This window comes from Acomys minous (genome assembly GCF_964271855.1).
Source record: "Acomys minous genome assembly, chromosome: 4".
NCBI classification, from domain to species: Eukaryota; Metazoa; Chordata; class Mammalia; order Rodentia; family Muridae; genus Acomys; species Acomys minous.
This window is the reverse complement of record NC_140486.1, coordinates 880,753-901,675: the sequence shown is the minus strand read 5'-3', so window position 1 is coordinate 901,675 and position 20,923 is coordinate 880,753. Positions and strand designations below refer to the sequence as shown.

General features: G+C 38.9%; 1 protein-coding gene across 3 annotated transcripts in view; it reads left to right on the top strand.

The window, feature by feature from the left end:
- Window positions 1–20,923, top strand: part of RTTN (rotatin) — a 172,622-nt gene that overhangs the window by 134,438 nt on the left and 17,261 nt on the right. For 2 of the 3 annotated variants that reach the window (XM_084778023.1, XM_084778024.1), the window contains 8 exons: window positions 104–257; window positions 3,436–3,573; window positions 4,580–4,788; window positions 10,598–10,703; window positions 11,713–11,810; window positions 12,557–12,634; window positions 18,542–18,668; window positions 20,526–20,725. In XM_084778023.1, coding sequence (XP_084634149.1) covers window positions 104–257; window positions 3,436–3,573; window positions 4,580–4,788; window positions 10,598–10,703; window positions 11,713–11,810; window positions 12,557–12,634; window positions 18,542–18,668; window positions 20,526–20,725 — 1,110 coding nt within the window. Of the gene's footprint in view, window positions 1–103; window positions 258–3,435; window positions 3,574–4,579; window positions 4,789–10,597; window positions 10,704–11,712; window positions 11,822–12,556; window positions 12,635–18,541; window positions 18,669–20,525; window positions 20,726–20,923 lie in introns of those variants that run through there. The other variant, XR_014778421.1, reaches the window with a different exon arrangement.

The following is a 20,923-nucleotide window of genomic DNA, read 5'->3' as shown; positions in this document are numbered from 1 at the left end:
GAAATTATTTCTTTTAACACACAAAAAGTAAAATACCATGATGCCATTGATAGGTTTTTCATGAGATACTTATTTATTGTATTTTATCTCTTTTTGCAAATAGGCTTCCTTTCTCTTGGAATACCTATCCTCTTTGTCGCAGCTTTTGCAGTCCTGTCTGTTGGTAGATCCAAACCTTGTGACACAGGATGAGCTCCTGAAACCTCTTATTACTAATGTCATTCGAGTTCTCATTGTATGCATCAAAGATGTATCGGGTAAGTCTGTCTGTCTGTCTATCTATCTATCTATCTATCTATCTATCTATCTATCTACCTATCATCTATTTGTATGTCTGTCTATCTATCTAAATTAAAATACATTTTATGTGTATGGTTGTTTTATCTGCATGTATAAACATGTACTGGAATTGGGGGGCAATTTGGGGGCCAGGGAGAAATCTAGTGTAATGGAAACTCCCTGAGATCCATGACTCACTACCCCTGGAGCGGGCTAGGGTTATGGAATTCTGATAGTGGGAGTAGCTTTTCCTATGAGATCCATGAGTTCACTACCCCTGGAGCTGGCTAGGGTTATAGCACCAGGTAGGCATCGTTTCCTTCTTGTGGAGGGATTTCTGTAGGGAGCAGTATGTCACCACCAAGGAATAGGGGCCATGGCTGTGACCTCAGGGCCACTGTGCCGTGCCACTCGATGTCGCAGTTCGTAGGCAGCTGTTTAGCTAGGTAGGACTCTCAGTTGCTTCCCTTCTTTGGAAGCTAGGTTGCACCTGCAGCTACCATGAAATGTAGTCCGCAGAGAGGAGGCTTCCAGGCCAGAACCAGCTCAGATAGTCTCGGCCCTGTGTCCAGAGCACATGATCTTTTCAGCAGAAGGGACTTCAGCTAAGTTTTATTGTTACAATTTAGATGAGAAGTGAACAATGTTGAGAGAGCAAATCTTGCTCTGTGCCACATGAAAGCTTTTGCTTTGTTTTGTTTTGTTTCTCCTCTATACTCCCAATATTTTGGGAGGTTTTGATCATGAGTTTGTAGCTAGAATGATCTGAAGTGGCTCCAGGAGAAACTTAGGGTAGATGAGTCAGATAAAAAAAATGCATCAAACATCTCCTCCATCTGTCCTACAAAACACATGCTACGCTCTGCAGTGAGCGCAGAGTACTCTCTTTATGCTTGTGGCTAAGGCCAAATGGCAGTTAAAGGTATGAGCCAATTTACCATATAATATGAGCATTTCCTGAGATCGTTTGAATTGTATGGAGTTGCTTTGCCTTTGAGGTGCGAAAATGAAAGATGCCATGATCCAGAGTAACACCAATCTTCAGCATTGTTCGTATCCATGTTAAAATTACTTTTGTGTTTGAATTGTAATATTTTCATGCTTAGAAATTCTCTTCATTGTAGCAATAATTTAATTAAGTTTAGTAGGTTAGATTGTAGTCTAAGCAATAATAAAAAAGTGACTCTTGTGAGAAGGGCGTAAAGTAGACATTACAGTGATCTGTGGTCTAACACAGCTCTATTATGCCTCATACATTCTTTTTATTTAATAATTTCTTATGTTGGTTTTTTTGTGGCTATTGCTTGGCCAACACTGACACTGAGTTCATGAAGAAGTGCGAGGCACTACAATATTAGTTCTACAAAACTATGATGAAGATGACAAGTCACTTCATCTAGTAGTCACTTGGCAAGAGGTGGTGTGACTAATTATTATGGGTATATGTGTGTGTGTGTGTGTGTGTGTGTGTGTGTGTGTGTGTGTGTATTATCCTTCCTATGTATTTTATCATTTAAGAATTAATCTTGTGAATGGTTGCAGAAAGTATGCAAAATAAAATGATCAGCAGTATCTGAAGGTACATTTAGCAACGAGGTATTTTCTTGAATCTTGCAAAAATATAAATGTTCATTAAGGAAAGTATTTTAAAATTGTTTTCTTAGAAACTAAGTTTTGAATGATTTTTTAATGTACTGGCTCACTTCTATTATATTTTTATACATTTATAATATATACAAATATATTAGATATTTAGACCTATAAATATACCATATACTTATATGATTTGATTTGCTAACTCAAATATGTAATTAAATACCTTATAATATATAAGCAAATAAATTCAACTAAAATATTCTGTAAATATGGTAATAAATTTCAATGTTAATAGCATTTTAAATTTATCTTCCAAGTTAAACATTTCACCATTCTTAAGCCTTTATTGAATAAAAAGAGTAAGCTTTTATGTAGTTTTTTAAAGGGGCAATACAAATAAGCATACAGAACATGAGTGTATGGGTGCACAGCCTATCTTTGGAATTAAGTATTTATGAGACTGGCAATGAGGAAGCATCTAAGATACTTCTTAGTGACTTTGGTGTCATAATAGTTGAGGAGTACTTGGGCTGGTTGTGCCTTGAGTCCTCGGAAGATGCTCTCTCTGAGCTCCTCGTTGGTGCTGAGGAATATCTGGACAGTGTCTCTAGCTTTAGTAAAGTTTGATAAAAGATGACAGAACAGCAGAGGTGTGATGAGAGAGGCTCCAGAGAGAGCCACTGCTTTGCAACTCCCATTTGCACAGCATCCTCACTGAGGAAGGCTCACTTCTCTACCACAGGGTCCTGTAGGGAGCAGTGCTCAATCCGCTTCGTAACATAGTTTTCTTTGTGGGATAATTCTCTGCTTGGCTCTTCAAAGAAAGTTTTCTTTCTTTTCTGCCTTGACCTTAGCACATTGTACTTTTCTTTTCATCTCTGCACAAAGCTGCTAGAGGGAATAAGTTTGTTTGACAGGAGTAGCCAGTGTCATGTTTTATATGTCTACTGTGCAGTTCTGAAATTGTAGCTTATATTTGTTGCATCACACTTTCTGATTAATTGTGCAGGCTAGCTTTTGTGCCAGCTTTATGCAGGCTAGAGTCATTTGGGAAGAGAAACCTCAATTGAGAGAACATCCCCATTAGATTGGTCTGCGTGCAAGCCTAAGATGCGTTTTCTTGCTTGATGATTGGTGGAGGGTGGAGGGCCCAGTCCATTGTGGGCAGTGCCATTCATGGGCAGGTGGTCCTGGGTGCTACAAGGAAGCAGGCTGAACAAGCCACGAGGAGCAAGCCCATAAGCAGCACCCCTCCATGACCTCTGCATCAGCTCCTGCCTCCAGGTTCCACCCTTTTTGAGTTCCTGTCCTGGCTTCCCTTAGTGATGCGTGGTGATGTGGCACTGTAAACTGAATACCCTTTTCATCCCCAAGTTGCTTTTGGTCATAGTGTTTTATCACAGTAATAAAAACTCTTAACTAGGAAAATAATGATTTTTTTTTTTTTTTGGCAAGTGTATACATCATTCTGTAGGTGCAGTAAAGTATTAATGGTAAGTTGTGTATTTTTGAAAGTTCTCTTCTTGCTAATAACTTGAAGGGTTTTGATGAATTTTACAGATGTACAGTTAGTACTGGCCTTTTATCGCACATGGACACATTTGTTTGACCTTCTGGCTACCTTTCTGAGGAAAGCGGGTGCTGTGTCTCTTCTTCCAATTACTTCAGCTCTTGCCAAGCACTGGGAGGCAGTGACTGGTAAGAAGATCTTCAAAGGATTGGGGTCTTTCACCTAATAAAATTAAGATAATCTTTATTTTCTGTTATATGTATAACTTCTCTGAGTAGGTATGGCGTTGTATTGGAAAGAACTACAGGGTATTGGACTTGAGAATTTTCAGTACTCCTGATGAGCCTCCTTTACCCTGAAACACAGATTTGAAAAATTGCAATAAATCCCACTATGCCACTATACACGTGAAAATGTGTATGTTAAGATTATAAAATAATTACATAGATTTATATTTGTTCCAATAAAAGTCAGTTCTTTTTTGCTATGTCTGCATTCTGTGTTAAACGTACATACATGGAATTTCTTACAAAACGTGGGAAATTCTAAAATACTATCTTTTTCCAGTATACTTTTTATAGCACTAAAATCCAAAAAATGCAGTTATTTTATATTTTCTATTTCCCATTAAAATAAGCAATTGATTGTTTTTAAATAAGAGAGTTTTGATTTTTTTTATAGTCTTGTAAACTATAACATAGCAGGACTTTACATAAATACTTCTTTCCAACATTTTTTAGTCTTTAATTTTCATTTTATAGAATTATTTTTAAATTGTTTTAAGAAATCATATAAAATAGGTTTCTATGTGGGTCACATACTTGCTAGACAACTGCTGAGCCATACCTCAGCATACCTCCAAGCTCAGGCTAACGTTTTCATAGTTTTGAAATAAAAATTCAGAAGTTAAAAATTCTCAAAACTTTAACATTAGCTCAAAGTAGTCACCCACATATTATCCCCATGTATATATATTGAAAAATTATGTAATGAAAAACTAGATTTCTTAACTCAGCATGTTGCCTCAACACTGGCTTTAGAACTGTTTTTTCCTATGCATGTACTATCGATAGCTTTGCATCATTAAAAGATAAGAATGCTATTCATTTAACTACTAAAACCAACCTGATTAATTTCCTCCTTAATTTTGAAGAAGTTTTCAAACATTTGCATCTGAAACCATTCTCCCTTTAGATACACTGTGCAGATGTGTGGGCTTGTCAGTCAGGTGCCCTGCCCTGAGTGCTGCCAGCCTGCACTTCCTGTCTGTTCTCTTGGCTGAGGAAGAAAAGAGACGCCTCCAGGACAAGGACACAACAAGTGCCCCAACAGTGGCATTACTCCTTGATGGAACTCAAGAAAGTCCTAAATCTTCAGAGCGACTTAGTGAAACAATTCTTCAGGTATTTGGTTTTTTAAAGTTTTTTCTACTTTATGTATCCTTAAATGAATTCACTATCATTATTTATCATTTAAAATTTTCTCAATCATTTTTAATAAAGAATTAATATTCATTTTGAATAAGTAAACAATATAATATGAAACATAAATAAATTAACAAGTATTTACAATTAGAAGCATTACCAGCACCCCGTCTCTGTCCCCGCCCCCAGTCTCTGTTTCACTGGAGACCCTGGGACGTCTTACGTGCTAGACACCTTCTATCATTAAGCTCTGTCCCCAGCTCCTTGTTTTGCCTTTTATTTTGAGGCAGATTCTAAGTTGCCCAGGCTGGCCTTGAACTCATCCTATAACCTAGGCTAACCTTGAAATTATGATCTTCCTGCCTCAGCCGTTTGAGCATGACATTGCAGGCTGGGGCATGCTTACCATAGGCTGTAGCTTGTTGGTAGAGTGCTTGCATAGGCATGCATGAATCTCTTGGGTCCATGTCTAAAACTACAGACATTGGCTATGGTGACACACACCCCAATAATCCCCGCACTCACGAGGTAGAGGCCAAGAATCAGGAGTTCAAGGCCAGCCTCAGACATATGAAACTCTGATGCAGATCTGGGTGGGGTCTTTTAAATTCCATTTTATGATTTTCTTCCCTTCTCTGGAAGGTGGTAGAAGTATGTGTGAAGTATTTTCAAATCAGTTAGATGTGATTTACACAGTTGTTCCATCTGCTGATATGTGGCGGTCCCTTTGTTGCTTCAAATGTGGAGATTTTCTGTCTTCTCGGTTTATAAATGCTGGCCTAAGGAAGATAGTTATGGCATGACTACTTGTACATTTTTTTAGCATCAGCCTTGACCAAGTTGGAATGCAGAGAAGGCTGATAAAAAAAAGGTAGACGTGAGGGGAAAATGAAGAGATAGCAGAATTTTTATGTCATAAAGTCGGAAGAGTATGCTGCTTCTAGGTAGAACAGGACCAGCAAGAAAGAGAGGGGAGCGTAACAGGGCCTAACAGTGCGTATAGAATGTCACAGTGAAGTCCATTGCTTTGTATGCTACTAGAAATTTAATTAAAAGCAACAACAAAAAGACAGGAGACACTCTTTGGTCCAGCTAAAGTATGCATGGAAGATTTATAGGGATCCTTGGGGGAATTTGTTTTCTGTCTTACAGAATCTGCTTGCTTTCTCAGTATGGCTAAGAATCCTGACAGACTCTCCTGTGTTTTGGCATCTTTCTCAGAAGTTGTTTGCTTCAGAAGCTTTGTCTCCTCTAAGAGCTGTTTGTTCTGGTGAGGCCATAGCTTCCCAGTACCTCCTTCCTTACGTCCAGGCTCAGCTTTTCCCAGTTAAGAACTAGATGCCAAGTTGGAGAATTTGGCTCAGTGAGTAAGAGCACTTACTGTTCTGGCAAAGAACCTGCCTCAGCTTCCAGTGCCCATATGGTGGCTCACACCGCCTTTGCCTTCCCTCCTCTGCAGGAAGACCAGGGACCAGGAAGTCTGGCCTCTTCCTGTAGCAGTTCTGCTGGACCTGGGGGATGCACAATTGTAGCTAGGGCAAGCAGAGGATGGTGTTTCCTAACAAAGTTCTATTTCATTCATAGTAAAGGTGAGCCAGCGTATAGTAAGCTATTTGGGGAAAACGCCATGTCAGAGGAATTAATTCCGTTTGACTTACTCTTCTGTTTCTCTAAAACTCTGTAATGTTACTTTTTTATAAAGCTCATATTTTATTACCTGTTGGTGTTACAACTGTGACAAAAGAAAATGAGGTATTCTTCAGCCGTAGGTGTCAGGATTTCACTAATGTATGTTTCTTCTCTGTTCTTCCAAAATATACCATCATCTGTTCATTCTGTGTAGGTATGGATACATGCTTCATTTATTTAAGACATTTCTTAATCATATTCTTATTGTTCATATCAATAATAAAATATGGATGCACAGTTAAATGAAAAGGAATAAGTTGTAGGTTGTTTTATGTCTTTCTTTCCTTCTCTTTCTTTCTTTCTTTCTTTCTTTCTTTCTTTCTTTCTTTCTTTCTTCCTTTTTTGAAACAGGGTTTCTCTGTGTACCCCTGGCTGTCCTGGATTCTCTTTGTAGACCCAGGCTGGCCTTGAACTCAGAGGTATCCACCTGCCTCTGCCTCCCTGAGTGCTGGGGTGACAGGTGTGTGCCGTCACGCCTGGCTATGAGTGAGTAGATTTAAGATGGAATGAACAGAGGACTTTTGTGCATACATTTTAGAAAATGTGAGTCTAATGTAAGGCAGGGCAGTTATTGATGGTCTTATAAATCTATGACTACTTAGTATTTTTTGCCCCATGGCTAATATATGTGAACCAAAGTATCATCAGAATTCACTAAATGGCAACTTATTATTACAATTGATATATTATTTTACTCTGTTTATGTAGGCTATGGTTTGTGACACATGCTTGTAAAGTAAAATTATATCTTTGAATTATCAGGAGATAATCAGGAGTATGGAATATCCTAAAACTGATATTCCTCAAAAGAATACTTAAAGTCTCTATGAAACTATACTCTGAGGAATATCATGTGTGGACCTTAGACAGATTATTTAATTATTATGATTCGGTTCTTCAAATTCAAAATCAGAGCATTTCATTATTTATGTTTCACTTCCTAGAAAATTGTTATATCAGAAATTAATGAAAATGTCTTGTCCCAGAATATCTTCTAAATGACTACTTATGTGTAGCGAATACATACTGAAATGGTGCATAGGTATATTATAAATATGTGTAAGATTATTTTTGTTATTGTTGTTTGTTTTTTTGTTTTTCAAGACAGGGTTTCTCTTTGTAGCAGTAGGCTCTCTCTTAGGGCCTATGACTCAGCTAGCCTTGGGATTCTGACTCCATCAACAGTGCCAAGCAAAACTTCTGTCTCTTGGACTGAGCCTTAAATCTAACCAGAAAGTGGTTTGGTTTCTCCTATGTCATTCAGGCCACTATTGCGTCAGGGGGTATATCTGCTGCATTGTAGGCCATTGTAGACCACAAGATTCACAGGTCTGTAAGATTGATGATTACGTTTCTCCTTGGTAGCATGCATTCCACACTCAGCACTATGAAACCTAGGCAGTGGTGATGAGCCTTCGAGATGAGCACCAGCTGTATTTCTCTGTGCTCTATGCTTGAGGCTGTATTGTCTTCACCTCACTGGCCAACAGCTCCAAATGAAGAAATAATCCTTGGCATGTCTGTGATGTCTAGTAGTGACATTGTTGCTGCTGCTATAGGCCAACTCCACATACATGTGTGTGTACATACAGATATGCCCACTTTTTTAAAGGAAGTATCTACAGAATCAGGTTTTCATTTGGCTTTTAACAACAATCTTTAGTGTTAGTTACCTGCTCCTTACCCTCCTCCTCTACCTGTCCTCCCACTCCCAGCCACCTAACCCTTCTTTCTTCCTTATTTCCCATTCTACCTGTATTTTACCTCCTCCATCTTCAAAATTCTCTCAGCCATGGCCCCTTGTTTCCTGACTTCTTGGGGTACTCTAATTTAAACACAAATCTAAAGATTCAAAGCTAGCATCTTCATATGAGGTAGACTTTGGCTTTCTGCGATCTGGATTATCTTACTCAATGATTATTTTCAGCTCCATCTATTTACCTGTACATTTTATAATTTCCCTTTTTTTAACAGGTGATAATATTACATTGTTTAATTATAGCACATTTTCCTTACCCACTCAGCAGTTGATAGTTATCTAGACCATTTGCCTTTCCTGGCTTTTGTGAACAGAGTAGCAATGAATGTGGTTGAACAAGTGTCTTTGGAGGAGGATACCAGATCCTGCGGGCACATTCCTTGGAGTGTATAGCTGGCATTGTCGTAGAACTGCTCTTGGCTTTCTGAGGATTCCGCACACTCAGTTCTGGAGTGGCTGTGTGAGTTAGCAGCCCTAGCAGTAGTGAATGAGTGTTTCCCTTTCCTCACGTTGATGCCAGCATTCGCTATTATATGGGATTTTTTTCTTCTTGTTTTTTATAATCTTTTTTGAGACCTTTATCAATGAGCATTGCACCTACATAACTACTTCTTCCTTTCTCTCTCTGCTCTCCCACTCTTCCTGTGATCCCATTCATGAAATCTTTATTATTATTGCATGTTTATATGTATGTATTATCTGCATGTATATGTGTATTTATGTGAGTACATACATTCACATATAAACTACTGAAATTATCTAGCCTTTTTTATGTGCACACATGTGCAGAGCTGCTCATTTGAGTTTAGACAACCTATTAGGAAGCTCATCTGTGAAGGAAACTGATTCTCACTTTCTCAGCAACCTTTTACCACCTAGCTCTTCATCTACCATGTGGAATTTCTGTTATCCATGTTGGTGTCTCAACTGGTATTGTCATTATGTTGGTCTTCTTTAGGAAACCATACAGCTGCATGTTCATGGGTGTATTTTTCCTGTCATGTCTAGGAGATTCTAATTAACAACAGGCATCCTGGCCCTCTGGCTCTTATAATCTTTCGTACCCATCCCCTCCCCCTTTTTGAGCCTTAGATCTAGGGGTTGCATTGCAGATTTATCATTTGAATCTGGCTACCCCATTGTCTACTTTTTATCTACATTTTGACCATTAGTAGATTTCTGTAATATTTTTCACATGTGCAACAATGAAGCTTCTTTAATAAGGGGTGAAAGCTATACTTCTTTGTGGGTATGATGATACACATTTGGAATCCAGTTAGAGTTGTTATCAGTATAGGAAACTAGTAATAGAAGGTTCTCATCTTGAGTCTGTGACCCCTCCATCCACAAGTAATGGGCTAGGTTTACAGTATCAGACCTGGGTTTACTTCTTTTGAGAGCCTTAAGTCCAGTTAGACAAGGTTGGCCGCACCCAAGAGGAAAGTGCCACCATTACACCACTGTGGATATCTGTCTAGCCCAGTCAATGTTGTGTTTCTTGGTGTCACAGGACTCTATGTTACCTTTCTCTCTTAGCAGCTTGCACAGCACTTCAGGGCACAATCAGAGGAAGTCCTTGAGAAGGAGACTTCTGGGTCAGCTCCATCCCAGTTTCTCAAAGTCCTCTGACTGAGGTACAATAGGGTCTTAGCTTCAAATCCTGGGGACAAAAAAGGACAGCAGCATAGCCTATATTGTGTTAGGGATTGTTTGGACTCCACTGGCCAACAGCTCAAGAGGGATTTCTTGTGCTTGGGATTTCTTGTACTGAGATTTTCACTAGGTAGCCTCTGGCTCCTGGGGGGGCACCATTATTTTCCTGTGTCATAACTTCATTTAAAGTATATGTCTATGTCTATACATATTATGTATAATTTTAGGTAAACATAAAATAATGTGAATCCCTCTGTCATATTCAAATATCCTTAGAGTTATTTATCCCTCTTCCTTCTCCCTCTGCCTTGTTCTCTTTTTCCTGTTTGAACTGTTTTCTTCTCCCTTGCACCTGTGTCCTGCTGGTCTCTCCAGACTTCGTCCTCCCACAACCGCTTGGTGACTGTTTAATTTCTTGCTGCGTATTAATCCACCACCGTCACCACTCCCGTAGATAATGAGACTTTGAAAGTGATAGTAATTCTGTTCCATATGAATAATATCTTATTTCATTTTTCTTTGCAGAACATTTGTAGATAGTAATAATTTGTTAACTTGCAGTTTTGTTTTGTTTTTAATTTCACACAATACTTGAAATGTCTCTTGTCTAAAACATGCCTTGGTTCACAGAAGTTTTACTTTATATTGAACTTTTCTTCTAATCAGCTTTCTCTGTGCTCTTTGTAGTGCTATGAAGGAAAATCTTCCAAAGATGTCCTGAAAAGAGTTGCCGCCAGTGCGCTGATGTCACTTCTGGCTGTCAGCAGAGGAGCACAGACACACGCTTTGAGATGTGAGCGTCACCGTCAGACACTTATATGGCATCTGGCCAATCTGTTTGTTTATTTTGATATTCTTTGGACTAAAATGGAAAGAAAGTATAGTAAAATTTCAGTGATATTTAAAAGTTTTTTTTTCACACAGCAGTACAGTAATTATTCATTACTTCTACTTTTTATTTGTTTTTAAGATTTGTTTTATTTTTAATTATGTATATATGTATATGTGCATGTGAATACAGTGGCCTGTGGAGGACAGAAGAGGGCATTGGGTCATTTAGAGCTGGAGTTACAGGCTGCTGTGAGCTGCTTGACCTCACAGGCCGGGTGCTGGGGCCTGGGCTCAGAGTCTCTTAACCACTAAGCAATCTCTGCAGCCCTGCAGTCATTGCTTAAAAAAAAAAGGACAGGCTGGGAATACAGGACCCTGGAATTTGAGCCCCAGCACTGAAAAAGGAGTCAGTCAATAATACAGAGATGATACTTGTAGACTGTGTGTTTCTATTCACATATAATGATTTTTACTGTAGAGAATATTGATAAAGAAATTTCAAGCTTCATAATTATTAGTATACAAGGACATTTTACTAACACACATGTAGTTTTTATGGTATGGTAAAGACAGAAATATCAAGTGAGCAGTATTTTTATATAAATTTTCACACTAAAAGGTCATGATTTCTCTTGTGGACATCAGGGAATACAAGTCTGAGAGATGAAAGAAAATAATAGGAACACAAAGCCCATCCATTCAAGTGATTATTTGCTGCTAAATCAAAGCATTCAGGCTGCAAAATATAAAGTAGACCTGGAAACTCTGTTATTAAGAAATGAAAACAAATGGGCTTTGGTATTGTTGTGCTCTTTTTTTTTTTTTCTTTTTTCTTTTTTTCTTTTTCCTCTTTTAATTCACTATTCTTTCACAAATATATTTAAACAGTTTTTTGGTGACTTAAGTATTTGCAGCCTTAGTGTCCTCAGGAATGGACTAGCCTCTTGACAGTTGCAGCCTTTTTCTTTCAGCTGATCTCATAGAGAACTGCATGGAGCAGATGAAGCACATCAACGCACAGCTGAACCTGGATTTGCTGAGGCCTGGGAAAGCAGCACTGAAAAAAAAGGTGACTTCAAGGTCTGAATTCTGCTGTAAAGGAACATGGATAAAGTGGCCATGTCTCTATTGCTCTCCATGGATAGAGCGGCCATGTCTCTATTGCTCTCCATGGATAGAGTGACCATGTCTCTATTGCTCTCCATGGATAGAGCAACCATGTCTCTATTGCTTTCTATGAACAGAGAGGCCATGTCTCTATTGCTCTCATGCCTACAATGAGCACAAGGTTGAAATCAGTGTTTGACTTAGAATATAGGTAGAGGCGGGTAAATTATTGGGATTAAATCTCATTTGAAAACTCTTAAGTGAGGTTTATATGTTATTTATTCTTGTTATGTAGTTAGAAATATATACATTCACATGACATATTGCAAAAACATTTTATACAATGAGATACATGAATAAAAGTGTTAAGTTCTCTAGGGAATGGGATCTATAAGAACTGTAATTTATTATGTGTTTATATGTTAGTTACAGTTCACACATTTCAAATTTATTATCTCATAAATAAGTAACTTATAACAACATGGTGACAAAATCCTGCAATTGATGAGGCAAGATTTTGCCTTCACATCTGGGAAATTCTGTATATACCCTTCTATGATTTGTAGGTGTTTGTTGTAGCGCTTAGTTGCTGGATTGTGTATATAAATTGTACCTTCATGCAAACACACTATAGCATAGTAGCTATATAATATCTGTGGCCGTAATAGTGACCAATAACGTTTATATCATTTCCTTGTGTCTGTACAGGAGGATGGCTTTGTTAAGGAGTTAAGCATTACCATGCAGCTTCTAAGAAACTGCCTTTATCAAAATGAAGAATGTAAAGTAAGTAGAGCTCCTCAGACTGTTGACAGCAGTTTAAGGTAGTGAGTAGCTGAGGTGTCACGTGAAGTGTGTACAGGAAAGAAAGTGGACCCTCTGGTTTCTCCTGTTCAAGATGTGTAGTTGACTGTTTCTTAAGCTCAGAGTTAATTCCAGAGCCAGATGCATTTAATCATGTTGTCCTTCAACACTGATTACATTTTTATATCAAGGCTTGAACTTTATGATTGAAACGTAACTTCTTGAACTCTTTTATTCTATATTATTAGGCATTTAGATGCTTTTGAACTAGAAGGCAATAAATGGCTGTATGTGTCTTATGAAGTGGAAGTTTTCAAAGGTGTTTGTCAAAACTGTTAAGAGGGAGTAATTGATGGTATTTATAATTTTAAAAAAGTTAAGCATGCATCCTGCATCAGACTAGATATTATTTTCCCCGGCCTGGTCATTTCACCCTGAGAGAGCCCTTCCTTCCACATCTGCTGTCTCCCCTGGCCTTGCACAGTGCTCTTTGAAAGCCATGTGCTTTTGTTTTGTTTTGTTTGTTTGTTTTATAAGTATTGGTTCTGTCTAATTAAGCCATCGTGATGGTACTATTGTGTGACATAAAATCTTCTGAACTCGTGAAGTTGCTTGATCTGGAATGACCTCACTTTTGAGGCATTAGCTTTAGCATAAAAAAATGGTGAGATTAATTGTAGAAATTTCTTTCTTTTGTTTTTAAATTTCTTGGCTTTGTGTTCTTGTGGTAAAACTTGAAAAAGGATATTGTATCTGCAGAAATGTGGTAAGCATGCATTACTTAAGCTACCTTAAGTAAAATTTCAGGTAACAGTTATTTTAAAAAAGGCGGTGTGGCCTTGTCAGAAGAAGTGTGTCACTGGGGGTGGAAAATGGGGATGAAGTTTAAAAAAAAAAAAAGAAAGAAAGAAAGAAAAAAGAAAAAACAAATCACAGCAGCCCAGTCTCTCTGCTTGCTGCCTACAGATGAAGATGTAATGCTCTTAGCTACTTCTCCAAGTCCATGCTTGTCTGCTGCCCACTATGATGATCACAGACTCAGCCTCTGAAACTGAAACCATGCCCCAATTTAAATGCTTTCTTTTATAAGAGTTGCCTTGGTCATGGTGTCTCTTCACAGAAATAGAACCGTAACTTAAGACAGCATTTTATAATTCCTAGTACATGAGTTTTCCTCAAAATAGATTTATTATTAAACATAAGATTCCTTCGTGCTAAGTACTGTCCTTATTATTCATTCCATTAAACCTTACTTGGGAAATAACCCAAAAGATTTGACAGGTGGCATCTACCTATAAAGATTTATGAAATAATTACCCCATCTTCTAGTCATTTTTTTTCACATTTGTATTGAATAGCCATTTATAAAATAAAATTTTTCATTAAGTCACAATTTCTATTTTTCTGACTTGTAAAGAATAAATAAAAAATATAAGTGCATTACTCTTGAGTATAAATATAATTCTATGGAATAAAAATTCTTCATTTTTACTTTAAATCTCTGAAGAAAGAGATTGGAGATGACATCAGAAGATGGAAGGATCTCCCTTGTTCATGGATTGGGAGAATTAACATAGTAAAAATGGCCATCTTACCAAAAGCAATTTACAGATTCAATGTAATCCCTATCAAAATACATATAAAATATTTTGAAGATATTGAAAGATCAATTCTCAACTTCATATGGAGAAACAAAAAACCCAGAATAGCAAAAGCAATCCTATACAATAAAAGATCCTCCGGAGGAATCTCCATACTCGATCTCAAGCTGTACTACAGAGCAACAGTAATTAAAACAGCATGGTACTGGCACAGCAACAGGCTGGTTGATCAATGGAATTGAATCGAAGACCCAGAGATGAATCCACACACATTTGGTCACTTGATTTTTGACAAAGAAGCCAAATCTATTCAATGGAAAAATGATAGCATCTTCAACAAATGGTGTTGGTCTAACTGGATTTCTACATGTAGAAAATGCAATTAGACCCATATTTGTCACCATGTACAAAACTCAAGTCCACGTGGATTGAAGACTTCAACATAAAACCAGAGAGATTAAATAGGTTAGAGGAAAAAGTGGGGAAGAGCCTGGCACAGGAAACAACTTCCTGAACAGAACACCAACATCCCAGGCCTTAATGTCAACAATTAATAAATGGGACCTCATGAGGCTGAGAAGCTTCTGTAAGGCTGGAGACACTGTCAAGAGAACAAAGAGACAGCCTACAGACGGGGAAAAGATCTTCACTAACTCTTCATCTGACAAATGTCTAATATCCAAAATATATAAAGAACTCAAGAAATTAACCACCACAAAACGAAATAATCCAATTGAGAAATGGGGCTCAATCCATTTGTCCACAAATTTTGGAAATTCCTTGTTTTTAATAGCTGAGTAGTATTCCATAGTGTAAATGTACCACAGTTTCTTTATCCATTCTTCTATAGAGGGACACGTAGGTTGTTTCCAAGTTCTGGAAATTGTCATAATGAGTGAGTTCACACAGAAGCAAAAAGAGCTAAATGGTATATACTCACTTATATCGAGACACTAGTCCAAGGTGTACGTCCCCATGAAAAACTGTACCTACCAGAATAGTGGGTAAGAGGGGAGGACATCCTATTGAAACTTTAGGTGTGAGAAGCCTGGGAGAAAGAGGAAATAGAAGGATCCAGCGGGTCCTGGAAAACTACAGGCGAGTCAGCCAAGGAAAAAATAGGCAGTAAAAACCTTGAACCCCTACCCGGACTAGCCGATGGACATTCTCCACTGTTGAGTGGAGAAGGAGATCTAACTTTCACACAAACTCTGGTGCCCCATATTTGAACATGTCCCTTGGACGGAGATGCCTGGTGGCACTCAGAGGAAAGATAATAGGTCACCAAGGAGAGACTTGATACCATATGAGCATATTCAGGGGGAGGAGGTCCCCCTCAGACACAGACTTAGGGGAGGGGAGGGGAGTAGGGGGGAAGTGGGAGGAAGGGAGGAATGGGAGGATACATGGGATGGGCTAACAACTGAGATGTAATATGTATAAATTAATAAAAATGTATTAAAAAAAAAAGAGAAATGGGGCTCAGAATTAAACAGAGAATTTTCAACAGAGGAATATCAAATGGCTGAGAAACACTTAAAGAAATGCTCAGTGTCTTTAGTCAGATCCAGCCAATGGACAGGACATTCTCCACAGTTGAGTGGAGAGTGGGGTATGACTTTCACACATACTCTGGTGCCTCATATTTGACCACGTCCCCTGGATGGGGAGACCTGGTATCACTCAGAGGAAGGATAGCAGGCTACCAAGAAGAGACTTGATATCCTATGAGCATATACAGGGGGAGGAGGTCCCCCTCAGTCACAGTCATAGGGGAGGGGAGTAAGGGGAAATGGGAGGGAGGGAAGAAAGGGAGGATACAAGGGATGGGATAACAATTGAGATGTAAGATGAATGAATTAATAAAAAATTTCTTCATTTTTTCCTCATTACTACATATTGATTACTAAGGTAATAACTCATTAAATCACCCTCTGCCTTCCCACCCTGACTTATGCATGTGCATATGTAACATTAAGGAATTTTAAGGAACATAAGGAACATTAAGGATCTATTGGAAAGATCACGTGGCTGTGAGGAAGCGAAACCAAACAATGGGCAGGGCTCAGGAGAAGGAACTATGAGATGCTGGGCAAAACGTGAGCAGGCCCTAACTGGGCGGGGAAACAGTAAAGGGGTGTGTGGCAAGTAAGTCTGGGGAGTTAAGGTGAAAGGAGAGAAGTAGAGAATTGCTTCCTGACTCTAGTTCAACTGGATCCCGTGTAGGAACATATGATGGGGCAGAGTGAGTGATGAGGGACCTGAGGCTCAGGGTTGCCATGTGTGTGCTCTGTAAGCCTGGCCATCGGGTGGAGAACCGTTTGTAGCCAAGCCTGTATGGGCCTGAGGAGTATGTGGGCAGAGTAGGAGTATGGAATCAGTGTGTGCACCCATGGAAGAGGAAGCAAGAAAGCCGGAGAATAAGTATAGAGATAAGACAGAGGGTGGAAAACGAAGACAAAGAGACCTGTAGTAATGCCCCAGTGCAGGAGGGCGTGGCAGCCACAGAGGTTGGAGTGGTCTCCATGAGTCATCAGAACAGGAAATCAGCTGATGGGACCTGAGCATGCGATGTAAGAAGTGGACGTGTCACCAGTGAGAATGGACCTTTCTGCAGCTTGATCATGGCATGACATGAGTATATTTGGTTCTCCTAATGTGTAAACTACTTAATGTAATCAGAGTGATGAACACGTGAAGGACTAGTTAGTAAAGATGGGGGGAAGAACTAATGGAAGGTAAAGTTGCCGAGGAGACTGGAGTCATGTTTCAGATTAACTTCTGACAAGAGGATCACTGGTTCTTTACTGCCCGGAAGAGGAGAAGGATATATGGATGAGAGAACACATTCGTGTGGGTAGAATGCAGCATAGATAAAGAATCCACACGTAATTGTTTCTGTCTCTGAAATAAGTGAGCAAAGTTATTGGTTGCTAGGATGGGTCTGAGTGAGAAGCAGGAAGGATCAGCCTGAGGAAGACCATTGCGAGTAACTTCAAAACTTAGAGAGTATTAAATGTCTTGGATGACTTATCAGTTATTCTACTGTTTGGTTCTGTGTGCCCTGAAATGTGTGTATAATTATGTACATGTGCACTCGTGTGTAGGTGGCTATAGAAATTACCTTATAATTTAAAAAGATATATTCTGCTGCACTTCTGCAAGCAACTGTATCTTAGCTACAATATCGTCCCAATGGTAACTGATTTTAATAAAGACTAAGTTATTTAAGAATCTGCTCAAATTACATAAAGGTAGTCATTATCTTCTGATGCATGCACACATGCGTGTACACACACACACACACACACATTTCTCTATTCATGCCTTCCATCTGTTTGTGGTTTGAGGCTACTGGCCAATGGGTAATCTGTCTGTTTTGTGGGTCTGCACATATGTCTACATCTGTGCCCATGTCTGTTGTCTGATGCGTATTTGTGTCTGATGAGACTTTTCTTCATGCTTATTGAACAGCCTAGAAAACAAGGTGTGGAAAGGAATGGAATATTTTTTTACACAGCTCTCTAACATAGCTTTTTACAGATGACCCAGAACAGCACTTAAAACCACAAACTGATGTCATCAATTTGTATCTATCTATATTAGGCTTCCATTTTTGTGGCAGATGTTTATTTTGAGGCTGCTGCCAACCTATTGGCTGTTTTCAGCAAATAATTGCCACAGTGCACACATAGTATGGGTCAGGGTATGGAAGAGTATATAATTTAAGATTAAAGCTATGCATTTAGCCGTGGTTGTCAAAGCTGATGGGGTGGGAAATCTAAAGCATATTAAGGGCAGTTGCGTGCTCTCTTACAGGCTTGTTAAGCTTAAACAGGTTAAGCATACAATAGGACAGCAAATTAAGTACATAGTCTTAAATAATCTCAAGGCATGTTGTTAACTTGGTCTGGAGGTCTGGGCCAAGGTCAGCCTCTTTGGAGACAAGAGCTGTTTTCAGAAAATTGTCTCACCTCATATGTACTATATACACATTAAGAGAAGAAAAAAGCAGAATCAATCAGTATTTTCTTGAAGACAAATATCTGTCTGTGGACCATGTCTGACCTTTTACTTCCTAGTTTACTTCCTACTTTACATTCTATAGAAACTGTTGTCTACAGTTTTATCTGACTAATATATCCTAGCTACCCTTCCAGAGACTGGGCCGCTCCTGATCAGGGCTTTCTAGTGTGGAGCACTGCTGGGCTGAGGAAGATGCATTAATCTGTAGGTGACAACTTGTATGTCCAGACTAATAGTTGTCCTTATTTACTTTCCAAAACAGGTGGCAGCTCTTGAAGCACGCCTTGTGCCAGTCCTGCACTCTCTCTGGCCTTGGCTTTTGATGGAGGATTCACTGATGCAAATTGCCTTGCAGTTGCTTTGTGTCTATACTGCGAATTTTCCAGCTGGTAACTAGACTCCTGTGTTCTTTTGATGATAAATTAAATTCTAAGTTTCATATGGTATTAAGCTGTAATGGAAAATATGTATATTGATGTCTGTCTCCTTATTAAATAGATGTTATTCAAAGGCAAAATTTTGTATGGGTCTTATAACTCCAGAGCATTTTAAGAATATGTTTGATGACCTGGGAAAGTTGTTGGATAGTTCAAGAAATAGATAGGCCTGATTATATATGGCAGTGGGAAACTACACTTAGAGGATTCATCCAAAAGGTGAAAATTAATGAAAAAGACAGCTGAAGATCAGAACCTTTATAGATTATAGAACAGGAGACAGGTATAATAAAAGTTAGTTCAAGCCACTGTTGGTTTGGTGAAAGTTGCTATCACTGGTCATTCATTTGGTGGGTACTATGTTGACGGCCCACAAGGCCATGCGCTCTGAGTTATAGTAAGACTGATTAGACTATGAGGGGAACATGATGGTGGCTGTACGGCTGTAGGAAAAGAAGAAGTGTGAGACCACTGTTTTAGAGAAAGTAGACATCAGAGAGGTGAAGTGAGGGCATTGGCTGTGCTTAGTGCCCTATGGTCAGATACACAAGGCTTGACTGATCAGCAAGTATGCATGATTTCTTCTGGCAACATTCAGTAGTTCAGGAGCAGAGATATCCACATGCCAAAGGATGCACGTGGAAAGCATGGGAAATAAAATCCACTGTGGGGCCCATCGTGTCGCTGCTACATGCCATGGTAATGTAATTTGTGAATAGTCTGGTACCTTAGCTGTCTGCTTCATCAGCCTACTTATACTTAGGTGGTGGGTGTTTTTTGTTTTGTTTGCTTTTATTTGTTTGTTTTTGCATATAACAGAGTGAAGCGTGTGAACTGCCGTTCAGTGTCTGATTGTGTGTCAAGGTTGTCCTCTCTCCCTTCTGCTCCTGTCCCCCTTTCCTGCTGGTTCAGTGTCTTGTCAATGTGTCTTCTATCTCAATTTTCCCTGCAATGTGGCCAGCTGAGCATAGCAGATGCATCCTTAAACTTTATAAGAGTATTAGAAGTGTTAGGGTGCCACCAGCCTGAGGCAGAAATATTATTTTTCTATTTGATATGTTTGTAAGCAAAAATGCATCATTTAATGGAAATATTGCTATTTGAATATATTTATAAAGTTAAGAATACAGGAAAGATTACCATATTTCTGTTTGTACTTAATCACGTGTGAGCTTATTTAACAGACTGTGTTCATCTAAAGTATGACAAGCTGTTCTACTTGCATGAACTTTCACAAAGTAATTCTACTTTGGGTTACGATTACAATACAGTCACCAAACTGTATTCCTAACTCTTCCATGCTTTGTTTTGTTTTGCTACCCTAATAACTCTCAGATGGTTACCTGATTTGCTCAGATGCACTGACCTCTGGAAAGCCACAGATACCATGCTAGCTTCTGCTGCCTGTGAGCTCTGTGGCCTTGAATGCCCCGTGATGAGGCCTTTCTGAGTTCTTTATCTTTACCTGAGTACTATGAAAAACGGTGTTTGAACTGTCCCAGTTACCTCTCATTGCTAAGATTCTGTTTATATGCTTTCTTTATGAACTATTAAAAAGACCATTATGCTAATCTAATCCTTTCTTTAAAAAATAAGCTGGCATTTTAATGCTCCATTGAGGTAATTGAGCCCTGAATGAGGGAGGTCACTCCGCTGGGCGAGTGCAGATGTCAGCATTAGGCTTCATGCTCATTTGCAGTTCATGGGTTGGTGACCAAATCACTTTGGCAGACAGATATGCTTACCACTTTGTGTTTTAAAAACCAAGCAGCAGAACAGAGCAACTGTAACTGGGTGTTTCTTTTGAAGGTTGTAGTTCCCTTTGTTGGTCAAATTACGGACAGTATGTTCAGACTGCACACAGAGGCACCCCCAGCAGCTCCCTGATAGTGTGTATCCTGAAGCTGGCTTCTCAGATGCCTGTAGAGAACACCCCCATTCAGCAGATGGTTTTTATGTTTCTTTCAAACCTCGCCTTATCTCATGACTGCAAGGGAGTAATTCAGAAGGTAAGCACTCCTACATGTCATAAAAGCTATTTTTCAAAATAGTCATGTTGATCAAATTTTAGAGTCAGTTTCTAGGACTCTTTTCTTGTGATTTTAAGACATTTTTTTAAGGATTTGTAAAATAATTAAGAGACTAAGCACTTAAAGTCAGTATGGGAGGCACCAAAGCTGAATCAGAAGTAGACTCGGATTATTCCA